This window comes from Ceratotherium simum, chromosome 26, assembly GCF_057802395.1.
Source record: "Ceratotherium simum simum isolate JZ-2026a chromosome 26, ASM5780239v1, whole genome shotgun sequence".
Taxonomy (NCBI): Eukaryota; Metazoa; Chordata; class Mammalia; order Perissodactyla; family Rhinocerotidae; genus Ceratotherium; species Ceratotherium simum.
This window is the reverse complement of record NC_141925.1, coordinates 735,243-759,466: the sequence shown is the minus strand read 5'-3', so window position 1 is coordinate 759,466 and position 24,224 is coordinate 735,243. Positions and strand designations below refer to the sequence as shown.

Genomic DNA, 24,224 nt, shown 5'->3' with positions numbered 1-24,224 from the left:
GCCCGGCATATCTACCTGTCAACTCTCCCCTCCAGCACTGGGAGAACCCTCCCCAGCCCCCTAAATGGGGACCATCCTTTGCCCCCCAGCCAGCCGGAGCCCCCTCTGCTATAAATCCTCCCCATCAGCCCAGCCTAACTGACTCTCATCCTGCCCCCAATCCCAAAGGCACTTGTTAGTCTCACAAATTTTTTGTAAACTTACTCTGGGGCACTTCAGCGAAACTAAGTTTATTTTGTGTTCATCTACTTCTAATCAATAGTGGGTTCTTCAGATCTCAGACCTCACTCAGGTATTGCCAGGACAAGGGGACGGGTGGGGCCTGGAAGCCCACCTGGCGCAGGTGCTGGGGAAAGTCCTCCCCACTGCTGAGAAAGAAGGTCCTTTTCTGGGAGCCAAGAGGAGCAGCTGCAGGGGCTTGAGGAGGCCACGTCAGCAGGTGGGCCTCCGTCTGGGGACCTCGCAGTAAACCCACAGGTACGTGTGGGAGTCACCAGGTAGAGTCGACATCAGGGCAAGAACCCCAAGAAGAGTGGGAGCACAGGCCGGGCTGGGCCCTCAGAAACGTGAGGCCCACATTCTGGGGCTGAGCCAGCCAGGGCTGGGCCCAGGTGGGGACCAGGCACATGCTAGACTCCACCACTTGAGTTTTCTGGAAGCCCCACTAAGAAATGGTCATTAAATGTATAACTAAATAGGACACGGTTTTAACCGCTCAAGAATTGGGTCTGATCAAGCAGGGGTCCTGTTTCAGGTTATAAAATCTTATATGGAAGTAGAGTTTTCTCAGGCTGGTCTCCAGAATAACAGAAGGGATGTGGGGAAGGGAAGGAGCTCTGGGCTCGCGCTGGGCGGCGGGATCGGCTCCCACCTCTGTCACTTGCATCTCCTTCCTCTTCTACAGAAACGGCCCACGTGTGCCCAGCGCCATGCTGGGATCCTGGCTGCGTCCGGGACCAAGCCAAGCAGGGCCGCTGCCTCGGCGAGCTCCCAGAGCGGGGACTGCGGGACCGCACACAGGGCCGGCAGGTGAGCTCTGGAGCGAGGGAGCTTCACTCCTGTCCCCGCGGTCCCTCCGCCCGGCAGGAGGCGGGACAGGCGAGAGGCGGGAGGTCACTGGCTCCGCCAGCAGGGGGCGCGCACCCTCCAGACGTCCTGCCACGGGGCCAGACGCGCATGCGCCGCGCAGGGCGCTTTCCGGCAGCGTGGCGGAACAACCCCGTCGTTTTGCGCCGTTTGGCGACCCCTGCGCGTGGCGGCCGGCGGCAGTGTGGCCGCCATGGCGTCGCCCTTCAGCGGGGCGCTGCAGCTGACGGACCTGGATGACTTCATCGGGCCGTCTCAGGTGGGAGACCCTCCCGCCTCAGTGCCGTCCCCGAGAAATGGGACCGGAACCCGGGACCCCCGCCGGGTCACGGGCGTCCGGGGAAGGCGAGGCCAGGACGGGGTTTGGGACAGTAGGAGAGGTCATCACGCCGCCCCAGGGGACCGCGTCCGGGTGCCGCGCCCTCCCTGGTGGGGATACGAGCAGCTGCCGCCAGTGACCCAGCCGGGCAGCGGCAGGCTCGGAGCGTGCTGGAGAGCCCGCCAGGCTTCCCTGGGCCAGGTCCTTCCGTGTAGACGGCGCTGGGGGCGCTGCCCTCAGCCGCCGAGCCTGGGAGGTGGTCGCCGGAGCCACAGCCAGGGCCCAGTCCGCGCAGGAAGGTGGGCGACCTTGCCGTTGCCCTCGGGGAGGCAGAGCTTGTCCCTGAAGGGGCAGGAGAGCCACACTTGACAGTGGGTGTCGCCCTTATCTGGTGCGCCTGCCTATCAGTGCCACCAGCTGTGCAGGGCGGGGCTGAGGGCCACAGCGAAGGGTCCCCGGAGGAGGGGTGGGCTGGCCGCAGCGTGGCGGGCAGAGATGAGCTGGGACAGGCCTCCACCGGGCCTACCTTCTGGGGCTGTAATCTTTGGGAAGGCGGTGGCCCACGGGCGCCTCTTAGTGATGATGAGAGACACAGCGAGAGCTCGGCGAGGTGGGGAAAGAAGTGGATTTATTTTCTGGGGCACTGGGCAGGGAGGTGGCCTCCAAGTAAAGCATTCCTGCTGACCCCTTGGCTTCCTCTCAGTAGCCAATGTAACACTGGCCACGGGCTCTCCCTGTGGTGGCCACACCTTCTGTTACCCTAAGAAAGGGTGAACGTCGAGGTTGGTGGTTTCTGCAGGCGGGTTAGTCTTCATCTGACTTCAGCATACGGAGCGACCCACAGGTCTTAGCGCGTGTGCCTTGTGCCCGAGCCGCGGGCCAAGCAGCAATAGCGCTAAGACGGCTTCTGTGGCAGGAACAGGAGTCAGGGCCAAGCCCTCATCCCTCGTGGTGGTGGCATCAGGGTCTCTTCCTGGTCCAGGACTGTATCAAGCCTGTGAAGGTGGATAAGAGGCTGGGAAGTGGCCTGGCAAAGATCCATATCGAAGATGACGGGAGTTACTTCCAAGTCAGTCAGGTAAGTTCCAGCTCAGAAAATGTCAGACACGTTTCAGACACAAACACAGTGACCATGAGACCTCGCACGCCTCCCAGCCCTTTCTCACTGATCAGATTCACTGGCCATCGGGGAGCCTGGGAGGGCAGGGATGGGAGCCTGGGGATGCCCCAGAGGCTGAACATGGAGCTTGATTTATTCTGCAGAGGGTTCTCTCTTTGCAGAGATGGCGGTTCCCATCTTCCCCTCCCTCTCCCTCTCTCTGAGTTCTAATTGTGTAAGATTTCCCAGTTCAGACCCCTTGTTCTTAATGAACACCTACTTCCTGTATAATTAAGCAATGACAAGATCCTGATGTAATGGTGTTAAAATTCACCCCAACTGTCTGCGATTTGGACCTTCAAGAACATCTGTGCCATCCCATGGACCACAGGCACTGGGTACACCCGGCCCAGGAAGCCCTCCTGAGCAGGGGAGTAGCTGCAGGATGGCTCATGGCGGGGCTGGACAGTGGGATTGAGTGTTCACAGGAGAGAGCTGGCTGTTTGCTTTAACCCAACATCAACCCAGCAGCACACCATGGCTCCCGCCCGAGCCTGGTGCAGCACGGGGCACTGGAGCCTTTTTAGGGAAAAGATACCTCACAAGGGGTCCCACGAATGAAGGAAGCCAGGGGAGGTGGGGGCTGCAGTGGGCCCCGCTGTCCAGGGCAGCGCTGGTTGATTCGGAGGGAAGTTGAGAAGCACATCAGCCGCCTACTGGGCGCAGCATCGCAGTCTGGGCCTTTAGGCTGATCTGACTCTAAAAATACATGTTGAGCTCAAATTGTGGCTTTGGTGCGAAGCGCAGGCCTAGTGAGCCAGCTGGAAGGGAGTTCCAGTCTCCGCAGCCCTCTTATCACATCCTGGGCCCCTGCAGCTCACCTGGCCCTGGCTCAGACCATTCCTGCGTGTGCAGAGGGAGTGAGGGGCTCAGGCCAGGATCACTGGCTTCTAAGAAAAGTCACTATCAGCCTGGAGGCCCGACTTGAACACCACGTTCTGCGTCTGTCTGGCCGAGTCTGCTGACTGTTGCTGCCTCGCTCCTCCAGGTGTGGGCACTGGGCAGGCAAAGCCACGGGTCACAGGCTCCTGCCGGCTCCTCCCTCTGTTCTTCTTCTCTCACCCTCACCCCCGCCCTTTTCTTCCTCCTCCTTGTAGTGCCTGGCCTTTGGCGTTTTCCTGTCCCCATGGCCCCATGACCAGCCTGGGGACCAGCGACCCCTCTGGGACCCCTGTGGCGAGTCGGCTGCTTCTCTGCAGATTTAACTCCTACATTCCACCCCCGGCAGACAGCAAGTCTTGTTAATACCATTCTGATGTGCCAGCCGAATTTGTACCAAAGTTAGAATCTGATGATGCTATGAGAATCTAGAATGTAATAACTATTTCATTTTTGTAAACTGAGTGGCACGTAAAATCACCCAGCTACCACGCTGGTTGTTGGTGCTGTGAGCGAGAGAACGAAGGCTCCGTTATCCTGAGAGCTCCATGTCCTTGTGCAGAGAAGCCCTTTGCGTACCAGGTTCTCGTGTTCCAGGACGGAGGGACGCGGAAGCTGGAGAAGGCCAAGATTTCACTAGACGACTGCCTGGCATGCAGTGGCTGTGTCACCTCAGCAGAGACCGTGCTCATCACTCAGCAGAGCCATGAGGAGCTGCGGAAAGTTCTAGATGCCAATAAGGTAAGTGGTAGGTGGGCTTCAAGACTCTGCTTTAACCTAACATCAATCCCTCCATTCATGCTGTCAAGGGCAACTCATCTCCTGGTGCCACTTGTCCTGTGTCTCCAGGTGACTCCCACATTTTTAAGTCTCGTCAGTGGGATTATCATCACAGTGAATTACTTGTCAGTATTGTGACACTGAAGTGTCAGGCATAAAGATGACAGGCCCTCATGGAGCTGGGGCATGCTCTTGCCAACTCTTGCCCACTGGGAATCCGGAGAAAACACGCAGAGTAAGCACGCATCCCCTTGCTTTGCAGATGGCGGTGCCCGGTCAGCAGAGGCTGGTTGTCATTTCGGTCTCTCCCCAGTCCAGAGCATCGCTGGCAGCGAGATTTCAGCTGAATCCAACAGACACCGCCAGGAAATTAACTGCATTCTTTAAAAAACTAGGTAGGCGCGGACTCTCGGGTGAGCTCAGAGCACGGGGGCGTCTGGGGGAGCTCTTCACACTTCCGAGTCACTGAACTTAAACATGTCAGGCACTCAATGCAAACTCAAAGCTGAGTTTGACTTCAGCTTGAAGTTTCGATGTGACAGTTGAGTGCAGTGCCTTTTAAGAGAAAACCATCTGAATTCTGACTTTGCATTCTCTAGGGTCTAGAATTCACTCACTCCTTATATTGTTTTAAAATTATCATCATCAATATGCATTTCCCAGGTCTGAGTGGGATTCTAGCTCAGATCGACTGTGGCCAACCCCTGTGTGCCCGGAGCTGGGCTGGGAGGACATGGGGTGAGCCCCGGCACAGGCTGAAACCGGGCGCCATGTGGGGTGTGGCCTGGTCCCGGCAGCCACTGAGGCAGAGGAAGGACGCCGGATGTCACACACGAGCTTCCTGGGCAGCCCCAAGCTGTCCACACTGCAGTGTGTCCTCTGACGCTCTAGAACCTCGGGCTTCTTGGGGCCTCTGTGGAGCAGCTGAGGTACCACTGGAGGGCAGAGCCCCTGCTCCCAGGGGCGTGGTCGGCAGTGCCTTGTGCTTCGGCCGTCCTTCTCGGGGGTGAGGTGGGTGCTTGCCTTCCAGGGGCGCACTATGTGTTCGACACTGCCTTCTCGAGGAGCTTCAGTCTCCTCGAAAGCCAGCGAGAGTTCGTGCGGCGATTCCGAGGACAGGCCAACTCCAAGCAGGCCTTGCCCGTGCTGACTTCCGCCTGCCCAGGTGTGCTCACGCTGCTGAATGACACCAACAGCTGCACGTGGGTGGGGGATGCTGGGGAGAGAGAGAGGGCTCTGCCAGAGCAGGTTAGAAATGCTGGCCCAGAACAGCCTCTTCCACAGAAGGAGCTGCCCTGAGAGTCACCTGTGGTCGTGTCAGTTCCCTGAGACGGCCATCACATGGATACCAGGAACACATGTGACGGGGACAAGAGAGTGGGAAGGTTCTTTAATGAGACCTAACTCCTGGTACAAGTTGGTCCACCCCCAGACTGTCATGTCACTGCCGAGCGGTGAGAGGCGGTTTGTGACCACCCCGTCTGTTCCGTGTCGGCCTCAGGCTGGATCTGCTATGCGGAGAAGACCCACGGGAGCCTCATCATCCCCCACCTGAGCACGGCCCGGTCCCCGCAGCAGGTCATGGGCTCGCTGGTCAAGGACTTCTTTGCCCAGGAGCAGGTAACAGGAGCACGCCCGCTGGGAGTGACTGAGTATCCGTGTCGGGAGAGATAAGCCCAGATCTGCAGTGTCCAGAGACCCACACAGAGTCACGTTGTAGGTCCCCCGCCTCATCCCAGCAGGACCCCATGATTGCTGGGGCCAGGCGGTGACCCATGTGCCCGCGTTTCTCCATGCAGCGACTGAGCGCCGACAAGATCTACCACGTGACGGTGATGCCCTGCTATGACAAGAAGCTGGAGGCCTCCAGGCCTGACTTCTTCAGCCAGGAGCACCAGACTCGTGACGTGGACTGTGTCATCACGACGGGTGGGTCCCACCGCCGAGCCCCCGCGCCTCTGGTGTGGGCCCCAAGCCCAGGGCACAGGGTGGCGTCGCCCGGGTTCTGCCCACGGGCTCTGGCTGGAGCTGCCGTCCCCTGGCCAGAGCCCCGGGGCTCACCCACGCACCTTCCCCGCCGCCCCCGGAGCCAGGTCAGCATTCGCAGCTGTCCTGCTGTCTCGGGGACCTGTGGCCAACGGGTACCCTGGCCCTACCTTGGTGTTTGCACGGGTGGAGGGGCAGCGATTCTCATCAGCCTCTTGGGCTCATGCTGGTCACCCCATTTCTGAGTTGAGCAGCTGCACAGTCTCCTAAATACTTAAAAGACAGGGAAATAAACACCTGGGAGCCCAGACAGTCAGGGAAAAGTCACCCCGCATGCACACAGTGCCCTGTCCACCTTGTGGGGCACTGCTGCGGAAGTGCCCTGGGGACAGATGTGTCTACCCCGTCATGTGGCCATGAGGGCAGGCTGTGGTCCCGGAAGCAGGGCAGCTCTCCTGAGGGTCTTCAGAAGTGGAGTCCTTCTTCCTCAGCTCTGTGGCTGGGTTCTCTCCCACCCACAGGCCAGGGGTGGACGTCCGGGCCTCTGGGGCCAGCTTACAGGTTGCTAGGGATGCAGCTGATGTGGGTGTTCTCTGCTGTCCCTGTTTATATCGAGATGCCAGCTGAAGGGCACCTGTGCTGTGGTTTCATGGCAGGAGAAGTCTTCAAGTTGCTGCATGAAGAAGGGGTCTCGCTGTCAGCACTGGAGCCAGCACCCCTGGACAGTCTGTGAGTCGCCACCTGCCACAATGGAGGAGCAGTATCTACGTCTGGCGTTCGGACAGTCGAGACGTTGGGGGTCGAAGGTGTCCTGGCGGGTGGCAGAAGTGAGAATGTGGGTGTGGTCAGTGTCCCCAGACAGACCCTGGCTCTCAGAGTGCCCCTTGCTTCCTCTTCCCCACCACGGCTTCCTTCTGGTCAGTTCCACGTCTGCTCTGTGGTCTGTCTTGGTGTCCACAGAGGTGGTCGAGTTCACAAGATGGCCTACGGACATTCAACTGATGGTTATCAGAGCTGACCCCAACTTCATACAGGTCTGAGCTCCCCAGAACAGGTGACTCGATGGAGGGGACAGTCCTTCTCCCGCCTGAGCTGCCTCCTGACACACTGACAAAGCCCCGGGGGTCTCTGATTCGTTTCCCACTTAGAAAGCAAATGCCCAAAGCGTGAGAGACAGGTCTGGAAGCCTCGCAGACAGCAGCCATGCTGTCACCTGAAGCCGCACCCCCCTCCCCAGGTGCAGCAGCACATCTGCCCAGGAGCCCACCAGCCACCGGGGCGGGGGCTCAGGGGGCTACCTGGAGCACGTGTTCCGGCACGCAGCCTGGGAACTCTTTGGAGTCCACGTCACTGAGGTCACCTACAGACCCCTGAGGTCAGTGGGAAGGGCTGGAGCTGGGGGCTGGGTCCCCTCACTGAAGCGGGCTTGGTGGAGGGTGGCGAGCTGGGTTTGGCGTGGACCCTCTGGCACTGGGCAGGAGCTGGGCCCTCCTCCCTGGCTCGCATGAATGGGCAGAGCTCTCTAGGCCTTGGTCTCCTCATCGTAGGGATCAGTGTCCCATGTCCACACCACAGTGGTCCCGAGCCCCGAGAGGCAGTGGTGACACGGTGGTGTGCCAGGCACAGGGAGAGTCCTGACATGACACCTCCGTTCCTTGGAGGGAGCGCTGGGGGCTTTCACCTTGGCGCACCTTGAGGCTATCCTAGGAAGGAGAGGTTCCCATTCTGCAGATCAGGAAACCGAGGCTGGGGGTGAGGTCACCTGCCCAACTTGTGGAAGTGACCTTCCTACTCTCCCCCTCCATCACTGTCCCACCTGGGACCGGGTGAGGTTGCTGGGGTGGGGACCAGGAGGGAACCTGGGCATGCTGTGTGGACAAGCCTGGACTGGGCCCTCCTCAGGAACAAGGACTTCCAGGAAGTGACCCTGGAGCGGGAGGGCCGGGTCCTGCTGCACTTTGCCATGGCCTATGGTTTCCGCAACATCCAGAACCTGGTGCAGAAGCTCAAGCGTGGCCGCTGCCCGTACCACTATGTGGAGGTCATGGCTTGCCCCGCAGGTAGCTGCACAGGCCTCTCTCACACAGGGTGTGGGGGCGGCGGGAAGGGGGCATACTGGGACCCCCGGTGCACCAGCACCCTCCCCATGACGTCGCCTTGGCCCGTCCTGCTCCGCTACAGGCTGCTTGAATGGTGGAGGCCAGCTCAAGGCCCCCGACATGGCTGGCAAGGAGCTTCTCCAGGACGTTGAGAGGCTGTACGGCATGGTCAGGACAGAGGCGCCAGAGGACACACCTGGGGTCCGGGAGCTGTACAGGCGCTGGCTGCAGGGCGAGGGCTCGGAGCGGGCCGGCCGCCTGCTGCACACAAGCTACCACGCGGTGGAAAAGGCCAGCTCCAACCTCAGCATCAAGTGGTAGGAAGCCTTGAAGATCTGCCGGACCCACCACGGCCAGCACAGGGTCTCCAGCATGAAGTCACACCCCGAGACCCCAGGGCTCATGCCCAGGATGCTAGGCGAGCTGCAGGGACACGTTGGAACCCACGTAGAAACGAGACTCAAGACCCACAGCGGGTAAAGGTGGTCTCTAGCCTGCACTCACCCACACTCCCTGCTGCAGGAGGCCAGAGGGCCCACGGGGTGCCCAAGCCTTGCTCAGGACCCAGGACAGTGCCCTCACTCCTGGTCCTGGTGGCCCATGTGTGTGAGGGTTTCAGCCAGTGCCGTGGGGGGCTTAAGGCAGAGCAAAAGTAGGTTCCTCATCCCCTGCTTCTAGAGTCACCCCTGAAGCTGTGGTGTGGAGGGCAGTGACGGGCCAGACCTGTTGGGCTGGTCGAGCTTACAGCCCAGCATGGAGAACCCTGCTGTGCTGAGACGACACTGGCAGGAAAGGGATACCAGCCATGACACCCCACCTGGGGATGGGGTGCCCCCTCCACCTGCAGCCAGGTGTTCACTGTGATGAAGCTCTGGGCTCTGAGGCCTGAGAACCTGTGTTTTCTAGGTAGAAACCAGGCTCTCAACAGCAGACCTCAGTGGTCTCTCCAGCTGAGTCTTACATCCACAGCTGGGTCCCCACTTACAGCGGCAGGGGGAAGACACCTTGGGCTCGGACTCTAATAAAGGAGCCTTACTCTGAAAACGGCTTCTCTCCTGGAGCGTCTGCCAACATTGAGAAAGACGCCTTGCAAAGCTTTATTCAAAGTTCAGAAAACCCATGCACCCCACTAGGCTGCTTCTTGAACACCCAGGTCTTGGGGCTCACACTGGCCCAGAGAGGAGCCCCATGTGTCCACTGCCACAAGTGCCAGAGTGCCCATCCTCAAGGCTGGGTAGCCGGCTGGGCAGGGCCGAGAAGGCTCCAGAGATGACCCTCCCGTGGGCCCAGTCTACCCGAGGGTCAAGGGAGGAGAGATGCACCACCTGACCCCGCGGCGGGTCCACACGGGGCTCACTTCTGTCGGGGCATACTCAGGAGCCCCCACTGCAGCGCCAGGAGAGCCCGGGCCTGTGGCTGCAGCGGGTCGGCCGCCCGCTCAAAGCTCGCCCGTTCTCTGCAGAGCACCTCCAGGACCTCTGCCGGGGCCGCCTTCCCTGTGAACTCGCGCACAGCCTCCTCTCTGTGGGGAAAGAGGCGCCATGGGGGCTCGGGGAACTGCTGGGCGGGCACTGGCAGAGAGTGCTGAACGAGCAGCCTCTCCCCAGTGCCAGTCAGGCCAATAACTGGTCCCCCGACCCCTCCCTTAGTGTCCAAATGACTGCCAGGGAGGCCCCAAGGATGACAGCCGGCCTTGTGCCAGCTGGCTCTGCAGCGTGGCCCCTGGGGAGGGCACAGGGCCTCCCGAGACGCGCTGGCACAGGAAAGCCCAGCATGTGGGCCAGTACTCACGCCACTCTCAGAAAGGGGTTGTAGAGGAGCTCCTCGCCTAGCGTGGACGGCACTGTGGGCACGTCGTCCTCGTCCCTCTTCTGGAATGACACAGGCCCTGTCATGGCCTTGTCTGAGGGCTCCAGGCGGCTCGGCTCGGCTCAGCCCCAGGCTCAGTCTGGCCCCAACCTGGACCCTGAGGGCAGGCACTTGCAGCCCAGTCCTATAGGCTGCCCAGCTCCCTGTCAAGGCTACCAACCTCTCCCCTCACGGGTAGGAGCCTCAGCTGGACAGTGCACCCCGGGCCAGTCATGGCTGGTTCCCCCTGCAGTGCCCCTCCTGGGTCCCAGTCCTCCCCCCACCTGCCAGCCCTCGCCATTGAGGGAAGGAGTGGCCGCACCTTGGCCCACGACAGCTTGGCCCTCACGTGGTCATTGCAGGGCTCCACTTTCTGTGCAAACTCAAGGTTGGCCAGCGTGTGTTCGTGGCCACAGAACACCTTCTGGAGAAAGGAGGCACTCAGGGGGGTCACTCACTGGCTGGCCTGGCCCCTCCTGAGCACCCTCCCACACCATGTTGCAGGTCCAGAGCATGTGGGTTGTGTGGTGAGGTTGGATCCAGGGGAGGGGAAGGGACAGCCACTCACAGTCTCCGGGGGCAGGGTGCCCAGGGTCTCAGCCAGGCTCTGGTACATCTGCTGAGCTGTGCTCTCCAGGCGGGAGCCGCATCCCGCCACGGACAGGGCATCCCCTGAGGAGGAGGGTGGGTCAGAAAAGGTGGAGCCGCATCAGAGGGAGGCGGGGCGGGTGGGGGCAGCGCAGCTGGTACCCGAGAACACGGCGGGCGGGTCCAGACACTCATTTTCCCATAAGAAGTAGCTCATGTGGCCAGTGGTGTGGCCGGGCGTCAGGAGGCAGCGCACGTGGATGGCCCCAAACTGCGGCAGAGGGGCAAGCGGGCCGGTTAGGCGGCGGCAGGGGCGCCTTCCCCCACCTCCCGGGCGCGCGCTCACCCGCAGTTCCTCGCCGTGCGCCAGCCTGCGGGTCAGCGCGCAGATGCGCTCGTCCGCACCTAGCACGGCCAGGCCCGGCCGCAGCCGTGCCAGCTCCGCGTTGCCTCGAGAGTGGTCCCTGCAGACGGGGCGGGAGTAGGATCAGGCCAGGTCGGGGTGGGGATGGGCGACGCCCTGGAGCCTGGGCCCGCCCCGACCATGCTCACCAGTGGTGGTGGGTGGTCAGCACAGTGGTCAGTGATACCCCCTCCCGGCCCACGATCTCCAGCAGCTGAAAGCGACGGGAATTAGAGAGATGGGACGGTCCAGGTGGCCGCTCCCCCCATACTGGGGCGCCAGGCCGGTGAGCACAGCGCCCCAGGCAGGCCAGGACGGGGTGGGTGTGTCCAGCAGGCAATTACTGAGCGCCGCGTGTGTACGGAGCAGTTAGGGTGCAGAAGATGGGCAAAGAGGAGGCCAGAGGCAGTCCTATCCTCGGGAAGACCCAAATAATGAAGAAATCCTAAACGCCCAATAACCAGGAGCCGGAGAACAGGAAGAGTCTGCTCTCACCAGGGTGGTCCGGGAGCTGCTCCGAGGGGGCCTGGGCCCGCAGCGGCCTCCCCGCCGCCCACAGCCTGCCCTCACCCTCTTGGGCACGGCCACGTCCACAGCCACAGCCTCCCGCGTGTGCTCCTCGATGACCAGGTACATGTAGTTGTCCTCAAGCACAGGGATGACCTTGACCTTCATGGTCGCAGCGCTCAGCCACCCCGCGCCTCCTCCAAGAGGCCTCCAGCCTTGTGAGCCCCTGCCTCAGGGCGGGGGCTCCCCTCTCCACACCTAGGCAGGGCTGCGCGGGAGGGGTCAGCTCCACACACACTGGGGGCCAGAAGGCAGTCCCGCTCCCTGCTCTAGGGAATTCCCGGAGGACCCTACGCTCCAGGCTCAAGCTGCCCCGCGGCTGCGGACGCCGCCCCCGCCCGCCACGCCCCTCGACAGTTTTCCCCTCCTCCGGCTCCGCCCCCCAGTCGTGGCCCCGGTAATCCCCGCCTCCTTCCCCCAGACCCCGCCCCCAGGCCTCCTCCGGCCGCCGCGCGACCCTGGCCCGGGACAGCCCCTCCCCGGCCGCCCACTCACCCGTACGGACTGCGCCAGCCGGCTGCGCGGGCGGCCAGAAGGACGGCGGGACAGAGGCGGGCCTCGGGCGCCGGTCACGGGGACTGGACGGAGGGCGTAGCTCAGCTCCGCCGCCGCTAACGGCTCGCGCCCCGAACGCGCCGCCCCCCCCACCCCGGTCCCCCCCGCCCGGCTGCCCGGAACCTGCGCGCGGCGGGGACGCGAGCACGGTCAGGGAGCGAGCGTGCGCGGGAGGGAGCGCGTGCGTGCCGGTGGGGGCCGCGCGCACGTCCGGCCCCGCCGCGCCGGGCGCTATGGCGCCTCCTGCGCGAAGCCCTCCAGGCGCCCGGGCTGGTGCCAGTCCCTTGGCCCCTGACTGGGAAGTCTGCACCCCCTTCCTCCAGGCTGGGGGTGCGGAGATCTGTCCAGTTTGTTCGCCTGCCCGTCCTAGCACTGAGCCGAGAGGCACACAGAAGGGGTCTAATGAGTGTGCAAACCCACACGGTACGGCGGGGCACCCAACAGTAACAGCAGAGGCAGCTCCATTCCGGACGCTCGTTTCCCCTTCTCCTCAGGCTGGGCGCTTTCCTGCACCCCTGGTTCCATCTGCACCCCGAATAAATGCAGGGGTGCTGGTCTACATTTCCCAGATGAGGAAATGAAAGCCAGAAAAAATGGCCACCATATATGGAAAGAGCTGAGAGAATTCCCCCCACCTCCCTAACCACCGAACTGCCCTGCCTGCCCTCGTGGGTGGGGCCCCGGCAATCTCCGGGGACCAACAGGGGCCTTGGCAACGGAAGCCACCGTGTCGCAGCAACAGGCCACTAGGTGAGGCGGCACTGGGCTGGGGCAGGCCAAGAGTTCCTTTCCCCTATGGAGCGTGTGGCAGCCACAGGCCCCAGGCCAGGGGCCCCCCCTCGGGCCATTGAGAATGTGAGTCCTCCCAGGATGCTGCTGCTAGTGGGGCCGGGGGGTCCTCCCTATCCCCTCAGAGGCCAGGGGGGTGCAGGTACCCAAGTCCTGGGGCTGATCCTGGCCGTGGGAGGGGCTGCCCCAGCTCAGCCAGGCTCCTGGTGGGGTTGGATGGCGGGTGGCTCATAGGAGTGAAAGCCACAGCCCAGGCCTGAGACCCACCTGGGGGCTGGATGGTGGTGCCTCCCCAGGTTCTGCCACAGGCAGAGGACTGGCTGCCAGGAGTCCCAGGGGGTGCCCCAGCCTGGGCCACCAGCCTTGAAACAGAGCTTCCCTCAGATCTAGAGCTGAGTGAGGAGCAGCGGCTGCAGGTGGGTGTGGGGGCCCTGGAGTGCTGGCAGGAGGAGGGCACCTGCAGGGTCCCCCAGGGCCCACCTCTCACCTTGGCCACCCACAGATTTCTAAGGAGCTCGTCGACCTGCAGATCACAACCCACCGCCTGCGGGAGCAGCATGAGGCTGAAATCTTCGAGCTGAAGAGTGAGGTGGGCACTGATGTGTGCCCACGTGTGCCAGCCCGGGGGGGGGTGCATATCTAGGACCAGTGCTGTGAGGGGTCCAGGTGCGATTGTGCACACCCACACCGTGTCTGTGAGCCCCACCTGTCTCACATGTGCTGTGTGTCCCTGTGTGTGCCCAGACGGATGCTGACTTGCCAAGGGTGGCCTGGCCCGCAGGTGCACCTGCTCACCATGGTCACCCCGCAGGTCCTGCGGCTGGAGAGCCGGGTGCTAGAGCTGGAGCTGCACGGAGAGCATGCAGCCCTGCCAGAGGCTGACCCAGGGCACCGCCAGGCACTGGCACAGGAGCTCGGGCACAAGGCCCATGGGCAGGGACCCTCTGACCGCCGCAGACTTCAGGTCACAATGAGCGCGTGGATGGCCTGGCAGGGTGGGCTGGGTGGGAACTGAACAGGGGTTCAGTAGGGGAACAGCGAGGCTGGGACCAGCACTCCATTCTGTATAGGTGCAGCCCCAGGACTTCCTGACCCCTGGGAACGAGCAGCAGAAGCTGAGGAACAGCATGAGTGTGCAGCCACCTAGCCTGGGGGTCTGTCCAGGTTTCTCCGGGCCTGGGGTAGGGGTGTGGTAGTGCAGGGGATCCAGAGCTTTGGGTCTTATCCGGCCAGTCCTTGTGCACCCCACGGCTGCAGGGAGAAGTGAAGCAGGCACTGGAACAGCACAGAGCACGGGAGCAAGCACTGGAGACGCCAGTGTGAGTGGCTGCCTCACCTGGGACGGGGAGGGCCCAGCAGGGCAGTGTACGGAGCGGCTATTCCCAAGCGGCAGAGGGAGTCCCCCGCCCTGGGCCCAGCTGAGCCTCACACCCGTGTCCGCAGGGCAGCCCTGTGCCGGCAGCTGCAGGGAGCCCGAGAAGAGGCCAGGACAGCTAGGCAGCGCCTGGCTGCACAAGCTGTGGTGAGGCCCAGCACTACCCGCTTTGAGATCCGGTTGGGGGTGGTCCTACAAGCTTAGCAGAGGTCCACCTCTCGGGACATCGGTTCAGGGCCACCTCCACCCGCAGGTGTTGTCCGCCTGCCACGGCCAGCTCCGCCAGGCAGAGGCTGAGAACGCCCGGCTGCAGCTGCAGCTCAAGAAGCTAAACGAGGAGTACGCCATCCGGCTGCAGCGCTGCGCCCGCGCCGTGGCCGTGAGCACGGGCGGGGAGGCCCTGGGAGCCCACGCCTGGCCCGCGTGTGCTGGACCGCTGCAGGGAGACCCCGTGGGCCGGCCGCTGCCCTGCCCGACCTGATCCACGAGGGAATTGGGGGAGGGGTGTGGCCCACCCAAGCCCCGCCTGTCGCGGCTCTGGCCCCGCCTCCAGCCCCTCCCCATTTCCTCTAGGAGTATGCGCATGGTGCGGGTCAGGCGCCTACAGCCGCAGCCCTTCGAACATTCCTGGAGACCACCCTGGAGGACATCCGGGCAGCACACCACAGCCGTGAGCAACAGCTGGCCCGGGCTGCTCGCGCCTACCGCAAGCGCCTGGCAGATCTGAGCCGTAGGCATGAGGAGCTGCTGACCGCCCACAGGTGGGCCCCTCCCTGCATGGGCACCTGGGGTGGGGTGGCCCTATGTGACCCAGCATGTGGCTTAGTGTGCCGCAGGCGCTGGCAGACCCCCACGGGGTATCCAGGACCCCCAAGGCTACCTTTGATGCAGCCACCTCTGACCTGGAGCCACTGCCCCTGCACCTGGTCACCGAGCTCGACCACCTGTGGGAGGATCAGGCAAGGCTGGAGATGAAGCCCCACAAGCTCCAGACCCAGGTGACCCCTCCCTGCTGCCCCCCACTGGCCTTGGGGCACAGGCCCCCAGAACTCACCCCAGGGCCGTACCAGACTCAGCAAAGCCCCAACCCAGGGTCTCTGAGCAGCCTGCTGTGTTCTGCTGACTGAATCTCTGTGTGCTGCCTTTACAGCCCAGCGGGCTTACAATGCTGCTCTTGTTCCCACAGAAGGGACCCGGTGAAGCCTCCCAGGGGGGCACATCAGAGCCACAGTGAGTGCCCTGGTGTGGGTGTTGGGTGCCCGCAGGGCTGGTCATTCATTTATCATGCCAACCCTAACTGCTGGACCGGGTGCGGCTGCAGCAGTGAATGAGGTGGCCTGTCTGTCCTCGGGTCTCGGTCTGTATGGGAGACACTAGTTAGTCGTAGAAAAGCCAGGTGCCTGGGGTGAAGAGACATCCTGAAGGGAGAGGGGCTGACTTTGAATGAGAGGCTTGGGGACAGCCCTGAGGAAGGGACATTTTAGCTGAGATGTGGAGGTCCCAAGGATGAAGACACGTGGTGGGATTGCCAGCAGAGGTCCCGGCCCCAGCCCCAGGACAGGGCTGGAGCAGTCTACCCGGTGACCTTTACAGCCGCTGCCTCTGAGCCTTCACGTTTCCAACCGTGCGATGGACAGGGGCTCATACAGGTCCACCTCCCAGGGTTTTGGGAAACAAGTCCCCAGCATGGGGAGAGACCCTCCCCCATCAGCATCCCTACAAACACTGGGGCCACTGTGCAAGCTGGCCTTGTGGCCTAGCCCTCCCTGAGCAACGAGTGGGCCCTCTGGGCCTGGGCTGCCCTGCCCCCAACACATAGACGGCTCCAAAGTCTAGGCAGGGCCCATAGTGGCTGGCGGGCCCATGCTGGCCTGAACTCGCTCCCAGCAGGCACCACAACAATCTATGTGCCCCAACTTGAGTAGGGTCACCGGTCAGCACCTGGGTTGATGCTGGCCCTCACACGCACCCATTCCTCTCCCCTCACAGGGGCCTGGAAGCTGCATCCTGGGCCCAGATCCGCCAGGAGCTCCAGGAGTTCTCTCGTGGCACCCAGGTAGTGGGCAAGGCTTGGTTGGGACCCCTCCTCACACTGTGCCCTGACTCATGGCTTATGCTCCCCTCATGCCAGGCAGAGCTGGAACAGGAGCGGGCACAGCTGCTAGTCCGGGCTACGATGGCTGAGGAGCAACTTTCCGAGCTACAGGAGTACGTGGACCAGCACCTGGGCAGGTGGGTTCTTGGGCAAGTGGGTTCTTGGGCAAGTGGGCTGGGTGTGACCCGAGGGCCTTGGTCCAGACATTATGCTTGTCCAGGGCCATGCAGGTGACTAAGCCTGGCCTCTCCAAGCAGGTACAAGCAAGAGATCCTGAGGCTGAGGAAGCTGGTGGGTACAGAGGACCCCTGGAAAATTGGGGGCACACCTCCAGCCAAGCCCCAGCGCCCAAGGACCCGGAGCCACTAGCTGGTCATTGGATAAACTCAGAGCAAAACTCTTCCCAGGCAGCATGGAGTCCTCCCCACTGTCCCCGCTTGAGGGGTCATTCCACCCAGCTCTCCACCCAACAAGAGTCAGGAAGCAGCCCACTGAGTCTTTATTGTGTCCAAACAGTCAGCCACCCTGAGAATCAGGGGCCCCGGGGACTGAGGCAGAACTAGGTCCTGGGGCAGCCTGCCCAGCTGGCCCATCACGATGGACATCATAGGCCCAGACACGGTCCAGGCCCTCACCCACCACAGCCACAGGCTGCCAGGTGGGGAGGGGGAAGCGCCCTGACACCACACGGGCCCCTGCGGGCAGCTCGGCCAGCAGCTTGTTCTCCAGCAATGAGAGCTGCGAGAAAGAGAGCAGGAAGGCAGGTGGGCTGAGCAGAACACGGCTGCCCCCGCCCCCAGCTCCTCCCCTGGGCTAGCACACCCCAGACCTACCACGCTGGGGGCCAGGAACACAGACACATTGTGGCAGTCCCTCAGGCTCACCTGCAAGAAGAGATCACCCCAGCAGAGAACGGGGCCCCAGCCAGGGAAGAGGTCTGGTGGGCATGGGGTCCCTGTGGCTGTCAGCAGGGTGGTCAAGCCCAAAGAGGAAGCGTGGAGATCAGGTGCAGGGCCTGAAGGGGTCCAGGACTCCCCGGGTTACCTTCCAGAGGTCCTCTCGGCGGTAGCAGACACTGCGGGCACAGCCGGCCCTCCAGGCGTGCAGCCGCGCCAGCCCCACCAGCCACGGGTTCAGCTCGTAGCCCACAGCCGGGCAGAGACCGCACCTGTGGGCCGCTAGCACCTGTGGGCACGGAGAGCGTTGGGAGCGGGAAGCGGGGAGGTGCGATGGCGGGAGGGGCAGCGGGGACGCAGCCCCACACAAGCCTTACGATCCTGCCGTCGCCAGAGCCCAGGTCCACCATCTTTCCAGGACGGCCTCGTAGCAGCGACAACACATGCTCCACCTGCCGCGCACTCGCGCCGACGTACGGCACCTGCGCAGGGAGGCAGGCGCAGCTGGGACGGCAGCAGTCCATTAGCAGCTCCTGTACTCACCGGTCGGGTCCCCAAACCGCAATCAACGGGGCGGGGGGGGTGGGGGTGGGGGCCTGTCTCCTGGGCTGCCTTTCTTAGCGTGGGGCTGTCCTGCCGCCCCTGAAGCAAGTCCAACCCACAGCCCGGCCGGTTCTCAGCTGCAGCCCCTCCCCTCACACCTGGGCTCAGCGCCTCCACCCAGGGCAGCCCTGGCCGGGACCCCGCAGCCGCTCGAGGTCCCGCCCTGGCAGCTCCGCCCACCGCCCCTGGCCCCACCCCGCAGGAGCCATGCGGGTTCCGCCCCCGCTTGTGGCCCCGCCCACCGCCCCTGGCCCCGTCCGGCACCTGCAGCCGCAGCGGTACGCCGCGGAAGCCGGGCTGCAGTAGCAGCGCCCACACGGCGTAGACGGCCAGGCCTGAGCCCGCCGCCACCTGCAGCAGCTCCCACGCGCCCGGCCGCCGCTCGCGCAGCTCGGTCAGCGCCTCGGCCGGGTCATCCTCCATGGCTGCAGGACACGCGGCCCAGGGTCGTCCCTTCCCGGCTCGGGTCCAAGACCCTCACGCCCGGGCGCGGAGCTGATGGGGCCGCCCTCCCCACCACCCCCGGCCTGCACCGTGCCCCTCGGTCCCGCTCCGCGCCTACCCGGCCCGCGGCGGCGACGCCGGAAGTGGCGGGCGGAGCGGGGCGAGACGCCGGAAGCGGCCGGCAGAGCGAGCGCGGCCGGTCCGTCTGCTTTCCGCTCCGCCGGGGCCCAGGGCCCCTCCCGCGGGTTCCGGCCCCACCGTATCTGCTCGCGGCCTGCGGCCGTCGGCCCCGGTGGCCACTCCGCGGACGGTGGCTTTGGGCCTGTCCCGGCGCTGGGGACCTGGGAGGGCGCCTGGCAGGCCTTGCCCTCCCGGACTGCGCATCCAGCGCGGGGACGGCCTCAGAGGGCCGGGCGCCCGGGGAAGCGGGGTCCCGCGGACGCGCGGGCTGAGGAGGGCAGCGGCGCGGCGCCGCCGATCGGGGCACCCGAAAGCCAGCCGAGCCCCGGGAGGCGCGGGAGGACGCCGGCTCCGTCCGCGGGCGGGAGGGCTGGTGGGAGACGCGGGCGCCCTGAGTGCGTGCGAGGGGAGCCGGGCGCAGGAGCTGGCCCGGCCGCGGGGTGGGAGGAAGATCCCGCCCTCCTCCAGAAAACGTCGACAGTCAAGATGGAGCAGTTCCTGGAAGTGGCCTGGCAAAGCCTGGGGTGGGAGGGCAAGCGAGCGACGGAGCCCGGGTCAGGCGGCGGAGCTGAGGCCGCCTCCTCCCTGAGGCCACACGTCCGAGCATGTGGGGCCCGTCTGCACACAGACTTCTGGTTCCGCCATCCACGGCCCCGGTCAGGAGCCCCAGCAGGACGACGCAGGCACGCCCGAAACCAGTGGCCTCACCCCAAGAGCAGATGCCTCGCGCGCCTGCCCGCGCTTGGCCCCAGCTGCCACCAGTCCTGAAAGACAAGTGTCCCTGGTGGCAGGCAGCCCCAACGCGCTGCTCCCAAGACCTGAGCCCTGGGGAGCAGGATGGCCGCCGCCGCCGCCCCCCCCGCCCCCCCCCCGGGCTCGGACATCGCTCAGAGCATCCTGGCTCCTTCTGGCTATCACCAGGCCCTCCCCAGGAAGGAAGGGCGTGCAGTGGCTCCACACTGGGGGAGTGCTTACACAGCTCCCCATTCTCGTCTCTTGTTCCTTGCGTCATTCCCAGTGCCTAGAGCATCCCTGGCACCCGGAGACACTCAATAAAACCTTGTTGACCAAGTGAACGCACCTAATGGAGCTCCTGCACACCCACAGTGCTCACATTCACACCCCGCACTCTGCTCCTCGGCCTGTGAGCACCGGGCAGTCCGGTGCATACCCCCATGAGTGCACACGCCCGCAGGTGCCCCACAGGCCAGCTCCCGGAGCCCACCCTGCATGCGCCCACACCATTTCCCCTTGGCTGTTCTCCCCAGGGCAGACATGAAGCCCCTGGCCCAAGTCTGGGATGCGTGTCCTGGAGCACCTTGGCCCTGCTAGCCACACCCACCTCTGCCCTTTCTGTGTATTAGGAGGTGTGTGTACCGGAGGCTCAGGGGCTTCCTGGGGCAGGTGGGTATAGGCCAGTGTCCAGCCTAGGGCCCACCCCAGAGCAGCTGCCCTGCATTTTTGTGGACAGGCGGTCCAAGAGGCAGTCCACCGTAACCACTGGGTGTAGCTAGGGGCCCCCATCCCAGAGAGGCTGTGGGGAGCTGACCAGAGAAGGAGGACAGAGGCCACGGGTGGGGGTGCTGCTCCTCCCTGGAGAGGAAGCCCTCCTTGGGGCCCACCCGGACAGTGCAGTAGCCTCCAAGACAGCAGCAGGAGGATCGGGAGTGCACTCACCTCCTCTTCCTCCTTCTCTGGTTTTTGCCAAGACACTCCTGGTGGGGAGAGGGGGGCAGACAGGATGCAGGGGTCTGCAGTCCAGGGAGAGGTCCAGGCTGAAGATCAAAATGAGGGGTCCTCAGCCACGAGGCTGGTGCAGCTCTCCAATGGCGGAGTGTCAACCGGGAGGAGGAGAGGGCTAGCACCCGAGCCCTGAGTGCTCCACAGTGGGGGTTTGGGGAGGTGAGAGGGAGCAGAAGGAGCCTCAGGAGGGGCAGAAGGTGGGAGGAAACCTAGGGGAGCCTGCCAGCTGGGGTAGCTGTCCTCCCCCACCCATAATTCTCATTAGGTCCCCACGGTAAGCAGGCCCCCCACAGGCGCAGCTTTCAGCCAGCCAGCCCCATGAAAGTTCCAGGGCGGCCACTGGAGGCGGAGTGTCCACACGGGGCGTGGCACACACTAGGAGCCCTGTGTCAGCAGATTCTGGAGGAAGGGGCCTGTATTTGGGCCCTGCACAGCCTTATCCCTCTCCCAGCCTCAGTTCCTGTCTGAAAGATGGCAGGGCCCCTGGCCTCCACCCCCACCGGCAGCCTCTTTCCCAGCAAACGCTGGCAGGCGAGGATGGGCAGCTGTTTCAGGGCTCAACCCAGGCGTCTGCCCCCACTTGAGCTGTGGCTCTGTTTCCTGGGAGCTGCGGGGCTGGGGTGAGCAGAGGCAGCTCATCCCGGGTTCAGGAGGCCCCACAGGGACCCCCACCCCGGCGGCTTTCAGCCTCAGGACCATGGGCTTTGTCCAGAACCACGCTGGCCCTTTATGTGGCTGAGGCTGAGAAGGAAGGCAGGGGCAGCGACAATGGAACCAGTGGCGGGAAACCATCCTTAGAGACCCCATTGTGTGTCCCCGCCTGCCGGAAATGGGCAACAAGCAGGACCCCGCAGGGGAGACCCCACACCCTGCAGGCTCCACGCCACATCGGGATGCTCGGCACGTCGCAGGGGCCTCGGGACAGAGAGGCCCATTCTTCCCCGAGAGCAGGATGGGGCCAGGATGACTCTGCTGGGCTCGAAACAGACCATGGAGGGAAGTCGGACCCTGCCAGATTGCAACCCCTTCCTTCTCAGGCTGGGAGTGGTGTCCACCTGCCTGCCCCCAAGGGACCCCACCCGCCTCAGACCTTGGAGTTACAGCCCCTTTTCCACTCCCACTCTGAGCCGCAGAAGCAGCTGGCACGGGGGCGGGAGCAGCAGAGCTGAGGCTCCCGTGAGTGTGGGGGGGGGGGGGCACTGCACCCTCCCACCCAGCAGCAGCTCCTCCCCAGGGCGTGGGCATGGGCTGCTCTCCCACTCACTAGCTGGGTGAGGCACCTCGGACAAGGCACCATTGCCCCCAGCTCTGTGAAGTTGGAGTCGGAGCGGTGCCCAGGGTGTGAGGGATGAAGGGAGACGAAGCAGCCCGGGCTGGGCACAGGCACCGGACACTGGAGCCGTGCTGGGTAACATAGCCGTGTTCTTATTGGTTATCGCTATTTCCTCAGAAGTTGCTGGTACCTTGACACCTCCCCACCCACCCTCCTACCAGCCCCTCCCCAGCGCCCTGCTCCCAGGTCCCTCAGTCTAGCGCCACCTCACAGGGGTGCAGGTGGTCGGCGTGGGCCGCTGAATAGGCACGGCTGAACTCCTGGAAGCGGGGTGCGCAGCCCAGCCAGGCCTCACCGAAGCGGCTCCAGCCCATGAAGAGGAAAGTGCCAGGGCCAGGGCGGATGCCGCAGCGCAGCAGGGTGCGAATTGAGGCCTGCACCTGGGCCCCAGAGCCCCCCACCTGGAACAGTGGCAGCGTCTGGCGGAGGACACGGGCAGCCACCACGGTGATAACGGACTCCTGCAGCTCTGTATCGTGGGCAACCCCGTGGATGGTTCCGTGGATCACTGTGGGGAGACGTGTTGGCCAGTGGCACGCAGGGGAGGGCGGGCCCCAGGCTCCCCCCGCAGTGGGACACTCACCAAAGTCACTGTTGCACGCGGCCAGGAGGAGCTCAGCATGGCTGCAGGGCCTGCAGGCACCTGGCATGCAGGGAGGTCATGAGTATAGCCCCTGCCCTCTCCTGCACCACCAAGGCCTCCCCCCAGCCGGAAGCAGGAAGGAGAGGGGAAGGGACCAGAACCCCTCAGGGCCTGCTAGCAATTGAGGATCCCAGAGAGCACACGTGCACACACCCTGAAGATACCCTGCATTCAGGGTGACACTTGCAGACTCATGTGTGCAATACACATGGGTGCTGGGACCCGGGTCCAGGTGCTGTGCCCAGCATGTGGGCATGAGGACTACCTGTCCCTCTCCCAGCCTCACCTGGAGCTCAGGTGTCTGGGTGCACACACTCACACACTCATCTTACACACACACACCAGCATGCTGTCATCCCTATGGCCACCCAGAGCTGCCTCCTGGGGCCAAAGACACCAGCCCAGCCTGGGTGGCAGGAGGTTATGGTGGGCTCTGGAGTCTCTGGCGGGGGGCCAGAGAGCAGAACAGAGAGACCCACATCCTCTTCCGGGTCAGGCTCCAAGCTCAGGGAGAGCAAAGAGCTGGGTCTGGTGCCCTGCGGAGAGGCGGGGAATCGTCTCCACGGTGACAGGGCTCACACTGGACTTTTGTTGTATTGGGCTGGGGGAGGGGAGGGAGGTCACCGCTGGGCCAGGGAGCCCTGGACAGCTTTAGCCGGAGGCTTTGATTCCGTCCTCCGTCAGCCCCTCCCCCAACCCCTCAGGGACCAGGGCCCGGGTTGCCCTGCCTGGCCTCCCCTTACTCCGTTCTGCCCCGGGCCAGCTCTTTCCCTAAACTGACTCCTGAGAGATTGCCCTTCCCTCCCCTGACCTGTCCTGGCTCTGCTACTAGCTGTGTGGCCGCCAATAAGCCGCTTCACCCTCGCACCTCAGTTTTCCCCTCTGTGTAGTGCGGACGACAGGCCCTTCACTCACCATCCGCGCCAAGGCCGTGGGCCTGCGGAGGCAGCTCTGGACGCCGGTCCTCGAGCAGTTCGAAGCGGAAGGAGACCACGCGGCGGCTGATGTTGGGGTGTGGGGTGGCCTGCAGGAAGAGGGCCTGGCGCTCGTGGGGACCCCAGCGCACGCACCGGCCCCCGGCCAGGCCTGGGCCTTCGGCCAGCAGCAGCTCCAGGACGCCGCCTGCCCGCTCCGCGAAGACCTGAGCGCCCGCGAAGGGCCGCGCCGGGCGCAGGCAGGCTATGCGGGGCCGCGCGCCCCAGTCGGAGCCGCCCAGGGTCAGGCGCAGCGCCCCTGCCGGGTACAGCCACTCGATTGCGCCCTCCGCACAGGCCAGGGCCAGCTGCCCCACGCTGCTGGGCTCCTGGGTCAGGCCGCTGGGGACAGGACGGGCGGCGCTGAGGGGGCGGCCCGCGTCCCCACCCGCGCAGCCCCCTCCCTCGCAGCCACCAACAGCTGTGTCCACTTTGGGGAAGAGGAAACTGAGGCCCAGCGCCCTCAGACTCTGGAGGGGAGGGCAAGGATTCGGTGCCGGGTCGGGGCATCCCCCCAACCCAAAGGGCGAGCGACACCGTCCCCCCAGGCCCCTCCTAAGTGGGGAGCACAGCCCCGGGGGGTTGGCCCGCGCGGGCTTCCAGCGGCGGTCGCACCTGCCCCTCCACCTGCAGCGGTCCTCCGAGTAGCCGGCGCGGGCAGCCGCCGCAAAGAGGCTGCAGCAGAGCGCGCAGAGTAGCGCAGGGGATGGCATGACGCGTGGGGGCGGGGGGCGGCGGGAGCAGCCGGGGACCCCGGCCCCGCGGAGCCCCACCGCCCGCGCCGCTCCAGGCCGCTCAGCCCCTCCAGACGCCCTGGAGCCGCGGGCGACGCGGGCGGGGCCGGGCGGCCAATCGCCGCGCGGCCCCGGAACTTTCCTCC

General features: G+C 64.4%; 5 protein-coding genes across 7 annotated transcripts; 2 read left to right on the top strand and 3 right to left on the bottom strand.

Moving 5' to 3' along the window:
• Positions 1-1,255: 1,255 nt before the first annotated feature.
• CIAO3 (cytosolic iron-sulfur assembly component 3) lies at positions 1,256-9,352 on the top strand. The gene is made up of 11 exons (XM_004438224.3): positions 1,256-1,345; positions 2,388-2,483; positions 4,041-4,184; positions 4,486-4,618; positions 5,254-5,388; positions 5,725-5,843; positions 6,023-6,152; positions 6,866-6,938; positions 7,447-7,584; positions 8,112-8,269; positions 8,391-9,352. The coding sequence occupies exons 1-11, from the start codon at positions 1,280-1,282 to the stop codon at positions 8,627-8,629; spliced, it is 1,431 nt and encodes a 476-aa protein (XP_004438281.1). The 5' UTR covers positions 1,256-1,279; the 3' UTR covers positions 8,630-9,352.
• HAGHL (hydroxyacylglutathione hydrolase like) lies at positions 9,338-12,050 on the bottom strand. Of its 3 annotated transcripts, none has more exons than XM_087449323.1 (8): positions 11,718-12,048; positions 11,297-11,361; positions 11,091-11,208; positions 10,907-11,015; positions 10,725-10,828; positions 10,479-10,577; positions 10,100-10,179; positions 9,338-9,830 (listed from the first exon to the last, which is right to left on the bottom strand). In XM_087449323.1, the coding sequence occupies exons 1-8, from the start codon at positions 11,820-11,822 to the stop codon at positions 9,662-9,664; spliced, it is 849 nt and encodes a 282-aa protein (XP_087305449.1). In that variant the 5' UTR covers positions 11,823-12,048; the 3' UTR covers positions 9,338-9,661. The 3 variants fall into 3 exon arrangements, with proteins under 3 accessions (XP_087305449.1, XP_004438282.1, XP_087305450.1); XM_004438225.3 differs by having other exon boundaries at positions 9,339-9,830; positions 10,479-10,580; positions 11,718-12,046; XM_087449324.1 differs by lacking the exon at positions 10,479-10,577 and having other exon boundaries at positions 9,382-9,830; positions 11,718-12,050.
• Positions 12,051-12,716: 666 nt separating this feature from the next.
• CCDC78 (coiled-coil domain containing 78) lies at positions 12,717-17,019 on the top strand. Its single transcript, XM_087449322.1, has 14 exons — positions 12,717-13,124; positions 13,355-13,474; positions 13,561-13,647; positions 13,870-14,022; positions 14,129-14,212; positions 14,316-14,377; positions 14,502-14,580; positions 14,687-14,812; positions 15,007-15,194; positions 15,260-15,431; positions 15,584-15,663; positions 16,423-16,489; positions 16,565-16,665; positions 16,786-17,019. The coding sequence occupies exons 1-14, from the start codon at positions 13,065-13,067 to the stop codon at positions 16,895-16,897; spliced, it is 1,491 nt and encodes a 496-aa protein (XP_087305448.1). The 5' UTR covers positions 12,717-13,064; the 3' UTR covers positions 16,898-17,019.
• Positions 17,012-18,450, bottom strand: ANTKMT (adenine nucleotide translocase lysine methyltransferase). Its single transcript, XM_004438295.3, has 5 exons — positions 18,292-18,450; positions 17,802-17,906; positions 17,573-17,713; positions 17,362-17,412; positions 17,012-17,266 (listed from the first exon to the last, which is right to left on the bottom strand). The coding sequence occupies exons 1-5, from the start codon at positions 18,448-18,450 to the stop codon at positions 17,045-17,047; spliced, it is 678 nt and encodes a 225-aa protein (XP_004438352.1). The 3' UTR covers positions 17,012-17,044.
• Positions 18,451-20,698: 2,248 nt separating this feature from the next.
• Positions 20,699-24,128, bottom strand: METRN (meteorin, glial cell differentiation regulator). Its single transcript, XM_004438226.3, has 4 exons — positions 23,960-24,128; positions 23,286-23,686; positions 22,311-22,370; positions 20,699-22,235 (listed from the first exon to the last, which is right to left on the bottom strand). The coding sequence occupies exons 1-4, from the start codon at positions 24,055-24,057 to the stop codon at positions 21,919-21,921; spliced, it is 876 nt and encodes a 291-aa protein (XP_004438283.1). The 5' UTR covers positions 24,058-24,128; the 3' UTR covers positions 20,699-21,918.
• Between the last annotated feature and the right edge of the window lie 96 nt (positions 24,129-24,224).

Excerpts from the sequence above, each read along its gene's own strand:
- CIAO3 (XM_004438224.3), top strand. The coding sequence starts at position 1,280 with ATGGCGTCGCCCTTCAGCGGGGCGCTGCAGCTGACGGACCTGGATGAC. Across the intron at positions 4,185-4,485 it reads AAGTTCTAGATGCCAATAAG|ATGGCGGTGCCCGGTCAGCA; the intron begins GTAAGTGGTAGG and ends CTTGCTTTGCAG. Across the intron at positions 4,619-5,253 it reads TGCATTCTTTAAAAAACTAG|GGGCGCACTATGTGTTCGAC; the intron begins GTAGGCGCGGAC and ends CTTGCCTTCCAG.
- HAGHL (XM_004438225.3), bottom strand. The coding sequence starts at position 11,822 with ATGAAGGTCAAGGTCATCCCTGTGCTTGAGGACAACTACATGTACCTG. Across the intron at positions 11,016-11,090 it reads CGCACGGCGAGGAACTGCGG|TTTGGGGCCATCCACGTGCG; the intron begins GTGAGCGCGCGC and ends CCTCTGCCGCAG. Across the intron at positions 9,831-10,099 it reads AACCCCTTTCTGAGAGTGGC|AGAGGAGGCTGTGCGCGAGT; the intron begins GTGAGTACTGGC and ends CTTTCCCCACAG.
- CCDC78 (XM_087449322.1), top strand. The coding sequence starts at position 13,065 with ATGGAGCGTGTGGCAGCCACAGGCCCCAGGCCAGGGGCCCCCCCTCGG. Across the intron at positions 13,125-13,354 it reads CCCCTCGGGCCATTGAGAAT|GTTCTGCCACAGGCAGAGGA; the intron begins GTGAGTCCTCCC and ends GTGCCTCCCCAG. Across the intron at positions 14,813-15,006 it reads GCTGCGCCCGCGCCGTGGCC|GAGTATGCGCATGGTGCGGG; the intron begins GTGAGCACGGGC and ends CATTTCCTCTAG.
- ANTKMT (XM_004438295.3), bottom strand. The coding sequence starts at position 18,450 with ATGGAGGATGACCCGGCCGAGGCGCTGACCGAGCTGCGCGAGCGGCGG. Across the intron at positions 17,714-17,801 it reads GCTCTGGCGACGGCAGGATC|GTGCTAGCGGCCCACAGGTG; the intron begins GTAAGGCTTGTG and ends CCGTGCCCACAG. Across the intron at positions 17,413-17,572 it reads GCCGAGAGGACCTCTGGAAG|GTGAGCCTGAGGGACTGCCA; the intron begins GTAACCCGGGGA and ends CTCTTCTTGCAG.
- METRN (XM_004438226.3), bottom strand. The coding sequence starts at position 24,057 with ATGCCATCCCCTGCGCTACTCTGCGCGCTCTGCTGCAGCCTCTTTGCG. Across the intron at positions 23,687-23,959 it reads CGCTGCAGGTGGAGGGGCAG|CGGCCTGACCCAGGAGCCCA; the intron begins GTGCGACCGCCG and ends TCCTGTCCCCAG. Across the intron at positions 22,236-22,310 it reads CGCGTGCAACAGTGACTTTG|TGATCCACGGAACCATCCAC; the intron begins GTGAGTGTCCCA and ends GTCTCCCCACAG.